Source organism: Crinia signifera, chromosome 5, assembly GCF_055691185.1.
Source record: "Crinia signifera chromosome 5, ASM5569118v1, whole genome shotgun sequence".
Classification (NCBI taxonomy): domain Eukaryota; kingdom Metazoa; phylum Chordata; class Amphibia; order Anura; family Myobatrachidae; genus Crinia; species Crinia signifera.
In genome coordinates, this window is record NC_139221.1 from 44,265,524 (window position 1) to 44,280,342 (window position 14,819).

A 14,819-nucleotide genomic window follows, 5' to 3' on the forward strand; every position below is an offset into this window, starting at 1 on the left:
AGATGTACTAAGCTTTTAACTAGTATATGTGTGCGTGTGTGTGTGTTTGTGTGTGTGTAAATTTGTCTTGCGGAAGGCCATCAAGGCCTCTCCACAGTAATGCACCCACATTTCATATATTCTTTCACCACATGCAATCACAGGAACTTACCACAATGTGGCATTGCACTGATGTCTGGCGGAACGTTACGTACAATTGAATGCCCCCTTTAACATCAGCTGCCATTTATGTTTGTATATTGTTGCCTTTGGGTAAATATAGGTTATTACATAAATGTACTTCTCCCGTTTCAGGTATTTTCATACTATATACTTGGGGATTCGCAGCAGGCGAAGTGGAGAGAACGACAGATGGAGATTCTATTGGAAGATGGTGTACGAGTATGCGGATGTGAGTATGCTGCATCTGCTCGCCACTTTTCTGGAAAGTGCTCCGCAACTTGTGCTGCAGCTCTGCATTGTCGTACAGACACGAAGCTTACAGGCCCTTCAAGGTAATAAGATATATATATTTTTTCCTATGGAATGTCAGTATTGTGAGTTAATATTCCAATGCTGATGATATCTTTACTTCTGTTCATGATCACCAACAAAATATGACCATAGGTGTAGGTATTTTTTAATGTATTCTTTGTCATTGAAGTGTCAGTAAGAAGTGAACAATGTAGTTATCCTTAAGGTGCCCATACACTGAGGCGATTTGGTCCGATTTGCGACCAATCAGCCCATTAAATCAGACCAAATCGCCTCTCCCTGACATGCAGTCGGGTCCAATGCGCGGTCCCGTGCGCATCGGACCCCACCCGGTGGTTGGACCGGCTGGCCATCCGACCACCCATTCTGGGTCCTCCCCCCTAGTGGCGAAGCGTGCAGGAAGCAGGGACGCATGCGATCCATCACAATGGATCGCATGTGTCCCTGCCGCCGGGAAGGTCCAGCAGTGTAAGGTGTCCATACACGTCGCAGCAGTGTATGGGCACCTTAACTCTGATCCAAACCTGATCCCAGTGGTACACAAGGCAAGGAGATGACGCAGAATATTTTACTGATGATGGCGTATGGTGTCTTTATAGCAGGATGATTGGACATTGGACGAGGCTGTCTGACATGTGATACAAGTAAAACATTGTATTGTCTTTCTACTGCATCTGTTATACAGTACATTATTTCATTCACATACTGTAGATGTAGCTAACTGTACGGCACTTGTACTGTAGGTCAATAAGCTCAACTGATGAAGCAGAACATGTCAGTTATAATTATTGTAATATCATCTGCTCTGCTCCTGTTTCTAAACCAATATGCAGTCAATGCCAAGCTTTTATGTTACCTATGAGATTACAAGAAAATCACTTGAGCACTCTTAGATTTATACAAGATAAATAAGTATCACTCACCTAAGTAAGATCAGCTTTCTCTAATACCCCCTTCAGACAGAAAAAAAGACCCAGTAATTTCCCGGCTCTTGCCGTGTCAACCTGTTTTTTTTTTTCTGTCTGAAAGGGTCAACACGGGTCTTAATTTCCTGGACTTCGACCCAGGTATTTACCTGGGTTTTTTCCGTGTCTCACCCGTGTTCCCGGCTGTGTTAAAAGGCTCCGGCACTGGATTTTTATCCCGACAATTGATAAAAAGTGCTTATTGGCTGTGCAGCATGGCGCTGCACGATTGGCTGGGTAGTTCTGGGTTCCTGATTGGCTGAGCGGGCATGGCAGAGGCGTCAGACATGTGCTGTGCTGCAGCGCAAAAGCAGACAGCCATGGCACATTGGAAAACACACAGAGCACTCATGACCTCCAGGTTCTGCAACTTGTCAGACATGTTTAATGCAATGCAGTGAGCAGTCACCTCCCACTTTTCATGACCTCATCTCTGTGTGCCTTTGAAACTGTCCTTTTCTTATGACACACAGAGTTTGGCAAGAAAAATCCGGCTTCTGTGTGAAGGGGTCGACACGGGAAATACCCAGGTTTTTGTTGCTGTGTGAAAGGGGGTCAGCACCTTTCAGCCTAGTTCTACCGGGGTTTTTATATCTGGGAAATACCTGGGTTTTTGGGGATTTTCTGTCTCACAAGGGGTATAAGTGATACAGCAAGCATGATGCTGGACATTGTTCAAGGTGTACAGTGTTTAACTTAACTATACAGATTATTTCGATCAGTGGAAAAATAGTAATGACGCAGGATATTGTAATAATGGCTTATGGTCAGGAGGATGCCTAATTTTTAGGGGGGGGGGTGTGATTTTGGTCTGTTCGTTGCCAAGCGAATTTGTAATGGGGAGAATGTTTACGTTCTGCGCATGCACATATTTGCACATTTGCATGTGCAGGGCTAGTGTGCAGACGCCTTCGACGACTTGCATAGTCGCCAAGGACTTCGTACAGGGGAGGGCCAGATCAAGGCGGGCAGGGGGCTGGTGCATAAGCACGTCCAGCATTTCCTGGGCGTTCCCACAAAAACACTGGGTGTGCCCAGGAAAAAGCTGGCGTGTCCCCATGTGATTGCAGGTGAGCAGCTGCCTGTCGGGGGTGGGAGGCTGACGTCACAGGACATCATTCGCACGCCCTGTTCTCGTACCCAGATGTTACAAATACTGTATAAGTCAGTCAAGACTGACAGATTTGAGAGCAGGGTAAAATTCATTTGATGGTTGTTGACCATTCACATAGCGGCAGGGACATGCTAAAAGTGGCGGGGGGCTGGCATTAGCGCACTCGGCGGGCGGCGTTAGTTGGCTCGCTAAACAGCGAATTTACGGTGCTTAGCAAGTCAACCAGAATCACCCCCTAAATTCAATGCGGAGGGTTTCCTGTGTGGGCTTCGTTTTGCAACGGTCATAGGGCCAGATGCACTAAGCTACAAAAATAATAAAATGGAGAGTGATAAACAACCAACCAACCAGCTCCTCTCTGACATTTTTCAAACACAGTCTGTGACATGGCAGGTAGGAGCTGATTGGCTGGCTGTTTATCACTCTCCATTTTATCACTTCTGAAGCTTAGTGCATCTGGCCAATAGAGTGATAGGACATGGCTTGACTCCAGATACCTGCCCAGCATTGCCACCTTTGGTGCTCTGTCTCTGTCGTACACACTTGCCGGTGTCAGTTCCCTTCCTGATGTTTATGGGTACCCAGCTTCACTTTTCAAACCCGACGCAGAAAAATTATATATTGCAGATCTCATTTGAATCCCATTACCCAGTGTTCCTGGCTCCAGTTTTGTGTTGACAAATTATTTTCAGAGAATAAAACGGATGAGCATTCATTTTCTTCTGTTCAAAATCTAATAAACATGAACTGCTTCCAATTGTCTCCTGCCAAAAGAATATTATCATTGCAAATACTGATCAGCATTTGTTCATTATAGATTTCTTAATTGAAGATTTTCAGTGAAGACCATCTTGGGAGTTTAATTTTAATCAGAGTGTTTTGTGGAAGCTCCATTCACTGCCTTATCAACAACTATAATTTCCTTGGGAAAAAAAATGCATTTCCTTTATATCATTGTGAAAACCAACATAGAGAGTTAAGTGTGTGGCCGGCTCGTTAGCAAACATAATAGCTGCTCTTTTACAAACGTATACAGCCGAAGATGATGTCATTGGTTATTCCAGCTGGAAATGTTTTACGTTTTAATCCACATTAAATCGTTAAAAGCAATATAAAAACAAAACACAGATGATAATATACTGTATTCTAAAGCCAGTGAAACGTAACACAATAAACATCGTTATAGTAGAGGATGAATTGTATTTCCTTTCTCTTCCTTGTAAGGACAAATAATATTTATTAAGGAAATAATCAATTAGTTGAAAACGGGCATAGATCTGAAAATGTCTGTTCTGTTTATAGATCCTGTTATATGTATGTACACCAGGGGTGGGGAACCTCAGGCCCGGGGGCCGTATGTGGCCCCCGTAGCCGGTTTGAGTGGCCCTCCCACCCTTTGCCAGGAGTCAAGTACAGGGGAATTCTCGCGAGAAATTGGTAGTTTTTGCGAGTTTCCTCTTAATTAACAGCAGCCGGAGACTGTCAGTCCTATTTAGCGGCAACCGACGGAGCATGGGATGGCTGCAGCAGGCCAATTTGTAAGAGAAATTTTTACATATGGCCCCCGAAGGATTTTTTCATCATACAAACGGCCCTTGGCACAAAAAAGATTCCCCACCCCTGATGTACACAATGCCAATTTTTTACAATGAAACATTTATCAGAAGACTGCAGGTCGGTTTCACACTCGATCCTGGTTTGGACCCGGGTCCGGCTCATTCACATTAAAACCGGGTCGTCCATCTTACATATAGGGGTCTATTCAATGGTTTTTGCTCGTCATATGAGCAGTGCTGTCTGCTCACTGTCACAGCTCGCAGGGTCAGTATTCAAATGACCCCTTGCACAAGCTGTTTCCCCCTCGCTAGGTTCTTGTGCATCTAGTCAGAATTGCTTAGTAGAAATTGGCCATTAGCCAATATCTCACCGTGTGTACGGGGCTTTAACCCATTAGGTTTATAAGTTGTGCACTGGTTTCTGTTTCTAAAATGCATGACCTTATATTTATCTATGTTGAACATCACTATCCATGTATCTACTCAAGTTTGTTTATGTCCCTCTGTAAAGTGGTGACATCCTGGTCTGATTTTACAATCCTGTCATCTGCAAAAATGGACACTTTGTTTACTAAACCACCCCCAAGATCATTAATAAATATGTTAAAGAGAAGTGGCCCCAACACCAAACCCTGAGTTACATCACTTAATACTGTAACCCAATTTGAAGCATATATACACCCATACTGTATAAGGAGCTAAACACGCCCCTTTGGGTGGAGCCTGACCCGCCCCCTCAACGGGGCACCATGCAAAATTCTACTAAACTATAATCTCACTGAAACTAGTCTTCAAAAGTAGGTGAGTATGCCCAGGGCCGTCTTTTTGTATGGGCTTAATGGGCACTTGCCCAGGGGTCCCAGGTGTACATGGGCCCTAAGCTGATAGCTAAGAATCCCTTTTTTCCAGGGATACCAGAATTTTTAAAATCGGCCCTGGGGAACCGGAGATATCAAACTTCAAATCATCAGTCCACATCCGACCTGTTAATTGCACTTCCCAGTCATATTTCTCAGGTTCTCTCTGACAGAGTTTTCCTGATAATATATTCCAAAATCTGGTTCCCAGCACCTCCTGAAAGTTGGGACTCTAGGTTTTTATACTAATGAAGGCTAAGAAATCTATTTCCAGATAATGGCGATATCTGCAGTCAAACAAGCTGCCCTTCCACCGGAAAATTACGAATATTAAGCCCACTCCATTATCCAACCGTCCCCTGTGTATAAAACACCCCCTACCTCCCTGGAAGTTATTTACAGGGGACCCTTCATTCAGCTCAGTGCCCCCTTCCACACGTTAGTGTTCTCCCTCCCACCACCTGTGCAGTAAAGGAGTAATTAGCAGAAGTTACTGCTCCAGGTCCTACATGTTGAATGGAAGATAGAGCACCCCCTGCCACCCGTGGGACATCAAAGCTGCTGCTGATAGCACCCCCACCCCTAGGAGGGGAGAATGGGTAAGGGCCCCAGTGCATTGCTTTGCCCAGGGCCCACACTGTTGTTAAGACGGCCCTGAGTATGCCTGAGAATCAGATGACTGTGTACCATTCTGCCTATTCCGCTATGTAATAGGCTGCCCAGGTAAGCAGGAGTGCAGCTGCTCGTCTACAGTATTCGCCACCAAAGAAAGCGAGCCCTTCATTGCGAGGTCAATTCACAAATCTCATCACCTGCTGCAGGGAAGCAAAGCTGTCAATCTCGCTCCTGATTCATGGAATAACAAGCAGGACTATTGACAAGTCACTATGCCCTTAGGTAATGCCACAGCTAAAGCTGTCCACTTTCACAGGCTTTGCCTGCGGGGTGCTGTGTTGCCCATGTATACAGCTAGAGTCTTCATTTCAGAGACAAGGAGATCTCCATATTGCTTTAATGAAAACTACCAGCCAACAAATGAGCTGGAAACATTTCCGGCTTTTCGGATTTTTACGGATTTCAGTACATTTTTTATTTACTCCAAAAGCTTCTAAATATTAAAAAGCTATAATAATAAAAATGTATTGGGCATTCCTGGGCAGCGATGGGAACTTGGCTATACAGAGGCATGGAGATGGTCCGTTTTATGGGGCTGCTATGGGAGTGACGCGAGCATGTCGCTGAAGCGTCTGTGTGCATTCACATTAGAGGCCAGACTCGCATTGAGAATCAGCACCTGCCTGGCGTAAATTCCGATGGAGCGTGTAATGGTGGCACCTGAAGATGCGCCATCTGCACATCGGTGACTTTGGGGGTGATTCTGGTTGACCCGCAATACTGTGAAATTCTCAGCTTTGCGGGATATTTAAATGGATTTCACACAAACGCCCCATCCCCCCTTCGCACGCCGATTTTCCCACACACACAGGCCAATGGATGTTTAGCATATACATCCATTTGTAGCCTTGCGTGCGGTGGCAACATTATTTGACGGTTGGTGACATCTAATGATTTCTACAGCGCTCGCAGATCTAAGACACCTCTCTGGTGTCGTAGATCTGCGAGCGCCCTGTTTGGGAGGTGGGCAGGCAGCTGACAACCACTGACCGAATCCCAAATGTAACTAATTTTCCTAAAGTTTTCACCATGCTTAACCGGCCTGATTCCAATGTGCACCAGCTGTAATACGGTAATGCAGCATGAGGTGTCACGCCGCCTGCATACATTAATGGTCTGGGTCAACTACTGATCAACTGCAACATCAGCCGCCTGTGGGACCCATGGAGACCCCTGCAGCTGTTGCCTAGAGGCCAGGAACTCACTGGCAGTATGATGCCGCCTTGTGTCCACCGTCGCAGACTCGTACTGCACATGCACAGTACAGGTGTGACACATGCGCTAAGTACCGAACATCTGTACTTCGCACTACACCGCAAGTCCGCCGGGACCTGAATAATGACCAATGTGCCATATTAATTGAGTGAAATAAAAAAATTTGCATTACTAGTCACTATTAGTTAAAACCAAAATTCAGTGTTTCATTAAATGCTCTATGCGAGTGCATTGTGCATAATCCTTCCCCTTAGAAAGCATCTTTATTAAAACTAGACCTACAAAACGGGCTTGTACTGTATAGTGTTTGCTATCTGCATTCTCTTTGGCAGCATTAGATAAAGTATACAGGATTCCGGAAGAAAGCCGTGTTATCATCCTTTAGCAAGCAATACTGGTATTGATCTTACTCCATTACTCCTAATGAACACTGAATGAATATAAACTGACATATTGTATTCGTTAGGAACTTTTTACAAACATGTTTAAGCCCTCCTCTATCACGCTATGGGTACGTACGCACACATCACGGGAGCGATGTGCCCTGGCAAGGTGCCAGCCATAGCACACGCGATTACACTATGCAAATTGCAGCTGCGGATAATCACATGTGGCCATTTGCCGGCAAAGTCATCACGGGTACAATTATTCACACGCTAGATCAGGTCTGGCTAACCAGCGGCTCTCCAGTTGTTATGAAACTACAAATCCCAGCATGCCTTGCCACAGTTTTGCTATTATGGAGTACTAAAACTGTGGCAAGGCATGCTGGGATATGTAGTTTCACATCTGGAGAGCCACTGGTTGACTAGGCCTGTGCTAGATGATGTCTGCTACATCTATATTCATATCTTATTCTTAGCTTTGTATGTTTAAGGTTTATAAAGTACAGTATAATGGTCTGCAATTTTCTTGTTGCCACCATAATCACAGCGCCACTCATTAAACGCTAATTAGCAAATAAATGCTCCCAAAACATTACATATATATTATGATAAATATGGTGGTAGGTTTAGTGGTTTCAAGATAAGAAACTCAGACAAGCTGAGGCCCATGGTGGAAATTCAAGTTCGTTGTCTATCCAATAAGAGAGCAAGTTGGGATAGTTCATCTAAATATGAGCAAAGGTTCTAGAATGAATACCAAAATATGGGGCAGGTGTTATAAGTCTGGAGAAGAGATAAACTGGAGATAAAGTGGCAAAAATGTAAAAGGAGATAAAGCACCAGACAATCAACTCCCAACTGTCATTTTCAAACACAGTTGATTGGCTGGTGCTTTATCTCCTTTCACTTTATCTCCAGTTTATCTCTTCTCCAGGCTTAAAATATCTGCTCCACTGTTGGGGTACAATGTAGTCTAGAGGGGACTATGGGGCAGATGTATTAAGCTGGGTGAAGTGATAAAGTGTCCTAACTGTGACGTTACAGGCTTGGTTTGAAAAATGACAGGTAGTAGCTGATTGGCCAGTGATAAAAAACAGATACTTTATCACTTCTACCCCTGAGTACTATAAATAAAATATATATATTTTAATTTAAAGCGAAAAAAGATTAAACCTTTGGAACGATGACACCACTAAGTACCAGAGCATGGTGTTTTTATAATTCTTAATATTTAATTAAAACTAAAGAAGCACACTCATTAAATGCCTTGTCCCCATGCTTATAGATCTACTAAGTCAATATCCAATCTTGCTTTGTTCCATCCTGTATTATTACAAGTGTTAAAACATTAAACCACCCAGATAGAACCAGGAGGAAAACATGAAATTCATCAGTGCAATGTACAGAACAGCAGCTATTTTAAGAGCTGTCAGTGATTCGGCTCAGTCCCACCTGCGGTATAAATTAACTAAATTAGAAATTTCACTTGGAGTGACCTAATTCTTGTCTATTGTTGTTGTTAGTGGTAAAGTTCTAACGCGTTTCATCCTATTAACAAAGGATTTCTTCAAGGGTTCTGTACTACTGCCATATCTTATTGCTGGTAAAACATAAAGTAAGTAAGGAGCTTCATTTCCTTTAACTGTAACTTACTGTGACCTTCGTCTGTTTCTTTTACACATGGGGGCCCATTCAGGATCGTTTGCAGTGATCCAAAATCGACCCCAGCCCTGATGGTTGGGTTTTCCGCATGTGCATTTCTGCGCATGTGCAAACCCGACTGCAAACAGCTTCTGGGCGGGATGTATTAAAATACATTGCCGCGAATCTAGCATCGGGGTGCGGTGACTGAGACCCCTGCGATACCTGTAATGTGGTGTGCGGGGGTCTCCGTCACATCCCGGTGTCTGTCAGTGTCCCCGGTGTCTCCTCCTCCCCCCTGCAGCCGGATGTTCTCCCGGCTGTGACACCTGCTAGGGGAGGAGGAGATCGATGGAGGATGGGAGGGGGGGTCGCGCGGGCGGCGATAGAAGCTCATAGGCTTCTATAGGGTATCGCCACCCAGAGGTGGCGATACCCTGCCTGGCGGAGATGGGTGGACAGGTAATGGTACATAGGAAAATGTGGTAAAACCTGCGTTTTACTGCATTTTCCCTTTAGTACATCCCGCCCTCAGTGAGTTACACACGCACTGGGAACGCCCACCGTTTTATGGGCATTCCTATGAAAACGCTAAGCGCTCCCATGGGTATGCGGATGTTCCCATGGGTATGTCAGCAGCCCGCCCCGTCTTCATCCAGGTGCTCGTAAATAAAAGTCAGTTGAAACAAATGATTACTCTTGCTAGCGGAGGCATGAGTGGGGATGTGTTCTCGTTACACATCCCATTGAATGTTAGCGAGGGGAATCGGCGGCGCTGGGGTGTGTGCGTTGGGACAGGTGGTGGGCGGTGTTTGCTCTGCAGTGAAGGGCCACTGTTTAGCGAGCGATGTTGAATTAGGGCCGTAACGTAGAGGAAATGTATATTAAACGGAGAATGGTATACGGCTGGCTCACAGATAATGTCTAGGTCAATAGGTGGACACCAAAAGGTTGACGCTAGGTCGATATTGACAAAAGGTTGATGTGCACTAGGTAGACATTGTCTAAAGGTCGACATCTCAACATGACTTTTTCACAATTTTGTTACATTTGTTTGGACTTTTTTCTTCCACATGGACTCCTATTGGTAGTGGAGCAAGACAACTGGCCCAAAGCATGGTGGCCTTTTCCACGTAGACTTTTTGCTTGTGTCGACCTTTTGTCACTCTGCAATACATTGTTTGTCAGCTGCTTTATATTCCATACATTTAGGGGTAAATTTATTAAAATGGGGGTTCTATTGCTGATGAGATGTTTCCCATAGCAACCAATCTGATTCTTATTCTTAATTATTTAGCACCTCCTAGAAGATAATAGATAAATTCTAATTAACCAAATTCTGATTAACCACCATGCCCCGACCCCCACACCCACACCCCACGTTAAGCCCCACTTTGAAGTGCTGGCAAAAGCTTATACACCATACTCTATTTAGTCCTGGGCTCTCCCTTTCCACACCCCTTTTTGGTAACCCAGACTTCCCTACTGGCCTTGCCTCCCCTTCCCTGACTACCTGGTCCACAGCTGGAATCTCCCGCATCTCCCACTTACTCTCCAACTCTGGCCTACGTTCCTTCACTGACCTCCAACAGCTGTATTCCTTACCTACAAATTCATTCTGGGCATACCTACAATTTCGACATCACATCCAATCTTCCAATACCCCATCACTTATAGGGACCCCAACCAGATTCGAACAAATATGCTTAGATGACACCCCACCTAAACACCTCGTATCTATACTCTACCAGATGTGCTCAGAAGCCCTGTTGCCTGAACTACCCCCCTTCGTCAAGGCATGGCAATCTGATTTAACAACCACTATACCGGATGACCAGTGGCCTACTATATTCCAATATACGTTTGCCAGTTTATCCTCGATTCAAATTCTTGAGACCCAATACAAAATCCTCGCAAGGTGGTACAGAGGCCCGGTGCAGGTACACCGGATGTTCCCTACTAATCCTGATACATGCTGCCGATATCAACGCTCCCAGGGCTCCCCATTGCACATCTGGTGGCAGTGCCCTGAGCTGACTGTTTTTTGGATGACAATTAGGAGACTATCCATGCTGATTACAGATACTCCCTTACCACACACTCCAGAATTCTGGTTGCTTAACTACATGGAGATCCCTATTTCAATGTTCAAAAAGTCCCTCCTCCGGCACTTGATGAATGCCGCAAGAGCAACTATACCCGGTTTCTGGAGAACCCAAACACGGCCCCCAATCTCCCACTGGTTCCTAAGAATAGACCGCTACATGCTCATGGAAGACCTTACTTCCTTCTCTTCTGCCAAACTGCCCTCTAATGCATTTACCACCACCTGGTCCCCTTGGCTGAACTTTAAAGAAAGTCACGAATATACATCATATGCGGGTACTCCCTCACCGACGCCTGCCCCACAACCTTGATATGACGTTGGTTGGATTCTACCTGTCCATCTCCTCCCCTTCTCCTCTCCCCTCTTTCTCTTTACATTCTTCTATCATTACCTTTTATTTTCTTGTCTAATGCTTATACATTAAAATGTGTTATTTTCCACAGTTTAAAATGTTAATGCTATTTCGACTTGATACTCGGCGCACTTTTTGAAGTCCCACATTCTATATTACAATTTATGCCTGTTATCTTACCATAATAAACACTGATTGTGTAAAAAAAAATTCTGATTAACCAAATGTTAACCAAAAAGGCATGGTAAATATTATTCAGAGTCACAGAACATGTATCTACAAGAGCATGGAATACAGTTTATTTTGAATTGGTTTTGAATATGATATCATCATTTGTTGGCATAGTGCAGCCTTCAGTTCATTATTGGTTCTTGGTGGATGTTTGTAGACTCTCAGCTCTCAGATGGCCTTATTGGCTGAGTAGAGGCCTTCATATAGCTAATCACATTTTGTTTTCCACTCATTAACAAAAAGTCTCCTTGTTAATATAGCCAAATGAAAGTGAGCTTCAGAACGAAATTGTAATAATGGTGATGTGATAGTGATGTAAAACTTCAGAAATCAAAAACAAATGTGTATCATGAATGATGGCCACCATCTGGATGATATCGTATTCAAAACCAATTCACTATAAACTGTATTACATGCACTTGTACAATATATGTGCCTTTTGTGTTGACCTTTAAAACATGGTCATTTTTTTTTTTTGCCTCACTCTGAATTTACAATGTTACCACAGTGCATCAATTTGGCATTGGGTGAGCACAGTCCAGACAGCGCAGACATGTCATGCTGGGATGGCCCTTAGCAAGTGGATGAAAACACTGAATCCAGACCATAGTTTTTTATCTTTATCTGTTGAACTTTTTGCCTTCGGTATATGTGGTATTGTTTAGTATACATAGGATATGAATTTTGTTCTTTGTGCTTAGAGGGTGCAAATAACAAAACTTGGTACTTATGTATTATCTGGGCACCTGATATTTTTCATTGCATGCCACTACTTAAGGCATGCGATGCGATTTTTCATTGTAAAGACCCAATTTTTAATTGTATAGTCATCCATGGGTGATTTCATCCCCCCACTATCCAACTACGCATGATTACGCGGATTACTTTACATGTATTCTGCATCCCCTCGCGGGGCTCACTGCACTCGCCACGTATAAAATCAACTCCATGCGTAATTGGATAGTGGGGGTATGAAATCACCCATGGGTGACTATACAATTAAAAATCGGGCCTTTACAATGAAAAATCGCATCGCATGAATTGTATGCCCCTATATTGCATGCGATGCGATGCGATGAAAAAAATTGGGCGCCCAGATATTACATAAGTACCCAAAACTTTACTTTTAGATAAAAATTCAATGCAAACTAGGAATTATTATCTCGCCGGCCTAGTTCTTGCGGGGGGCAGGCGTTAGAAACGCTAGCCCCCACCAGCTGCCAGACCCCACCATCCATCGCAAGGGGGCACGCGCCCACAAGTGCTCGCGTTCCCGGTTCCAACGGAGCTCCCTGCTGCCGTCCGCCACCTCCCGCTCGCCGTCGCTGGTAAGTATCGCTCCCCCCCCCCTAACTCTGCCCGTCTTCCTGAACGGAGATGGGCAGTGTTTCCGCCACCCAGTGTGGACCAGCGTCCCAGTCTAATGGAGTCCTTCTCAGCCAGCGATCCCCAGCGGGGACATTCTGGCCAGTGTTGGAGCTGACTGAGAGGGGCTCCATCTTTATATATCTCTATATACTGTATACAGAGATATATCTATCTATATGTATGTATATATATATATATATATATCCTATAGATTGTAAGCTTGCAGCAGGGCTCTCCTACCTCCAAGTCTGTTGTTACCCAGTTTGTTTTATCACTGTTTACAATTGTAAAGCGCAACGGAATCCGCTGCGCTATATAAGAAACTGTAAATAAATAAATATATATGTCATTTTGTAATTGTTGGTTTTGGCGCCTTGTTTCTATAAGTGGGAATGAACATTTAGTAAACATTTCACAGTGCGTGCTGTTAGTATAATTAATAATTATGAATTGTCAAAGAATATCTAGGAGTCATTTATGTAATAAGTTCTTTTCCATTCATTGCTCAGAACACTGAGCCTGCGGTTGAATCTGTTAATTGAATGGAAAGAGATTAGTTAACATGCCGCTTAATTCAAGATCTGTGCCGTCTTATAACAAAATGTGAGTGGTTTCCAAATTGAAATAAATAAATAAAGAACAAAGATGATGTTTCCGAATGCAGCAAAAGACAGCTAATTGGCCTTTTGCTGGGCTAGGAGTGATTTAGAGACTTGCTAGATACCATCACACCTTCTCTGACACGTCTAAAAAGAACATCACTGCGTGGTATTGAGTGTTACTTATGTGTCCTCTATGCTCTCTGTTGCCATGGATTCACTCACATTCATGAACCCCATAGGAAACACAAATACAATCCTGTGCCACAAGTATGACATGGTGTGAAGGCATCCCTGGGTTCCAAAAGTATTTTTTGTTATCATTATTGTTATATTAATAGCTTTACATGGAATGCTACACAGTGGCTGACAAACACAATTTACAGGTAACTCCTAAAATGACTTTTTTAGTAAATTCCCCTCCGCACCCCTCCAAAAAGAGTATTATTTGCGCTCTCTTGTGCTGTATTAATTTTTTTTTTATGGATTATGCACCTCCAGGATAAAGGGCTATACAATGTACGATGTGCAGAGGTGCCACAGGGACTGGTCACACACGTGGCGGCACAATGGAATGCACAGACAAAAAAAGGGGTGTGGTCTAAGAAAAAGAGCATGGTATTGATGGGAATCCCAGTGATGTCACTCTGGGGGCAGCCCAGCATTCCCAGAGAAGCATGGATGCCCCCCATGAGACTAATGCCTGCACTGTTGGGTCTTCCTTTGTGACAAGAGACGGGTGCAGCAGGAGAATGTAATACTGCAGCACTCGGCTCCTGTCACGGTTGGGAAGCCAGCATTTTGATGTTACCCCATGTTGACCTTTTGACTGTCGACGTGGCCCATGTTGACCTAATGCGTGTGTCGACCTTCAGACATGTCGACCTTCAGTGGGCGAACCAATGCATATCAACCTTCCTCTTGTCAACTTAGTGACCGTTACCAATTACTCACACTGTTCTGTGGTTGGATTTTAGGGGGTAATTCAGAACTGATCACAAGGCTGCAAAATTGAAATCCCACTAAACGGCCGGCTACCACCCCCAGAAGATTTTTTGTGACTGTCCCATGTCCCACCAGTGGGCAGCAGTGTCCTGCGGTGGGCAAGTCCCTCTGTCACTTGCAGCGAATAGTCACAAAGACAGAGGGAATGGAGGCGTGGCCAGCAGCTCTCAGGGGTAGATTTATTAAGCTCAGTGAAGTGATAAAGCTCCTACCTGTCATTTTTAAAACCAAGCCTGTAACTTCATTGGCCGGTGTATAAAAAGCAGACACTTTA

General features: G+C 44.2%; 1 protein-coding gene across 1 annotated transcript in view; it reads left to right on the forward strand.

Annotated features, from left to right (window-relative positions):
* Positions 1–14,819, forward strand: part of XKR4 (XK related 4) — a 310,040-nt gene that overhangs the window by 198,220 nt on the left and 97,001 nt on the right. The window contains exon 2 of the mRNA XM_083187107.1: positions 295–494. Coding sequence (XP_083043233.1) covers positions 295–494 — 200 coding nt within the window. The remainder of the gene's footprint in view (positions 1–294; positions 495–14,819) is intronic.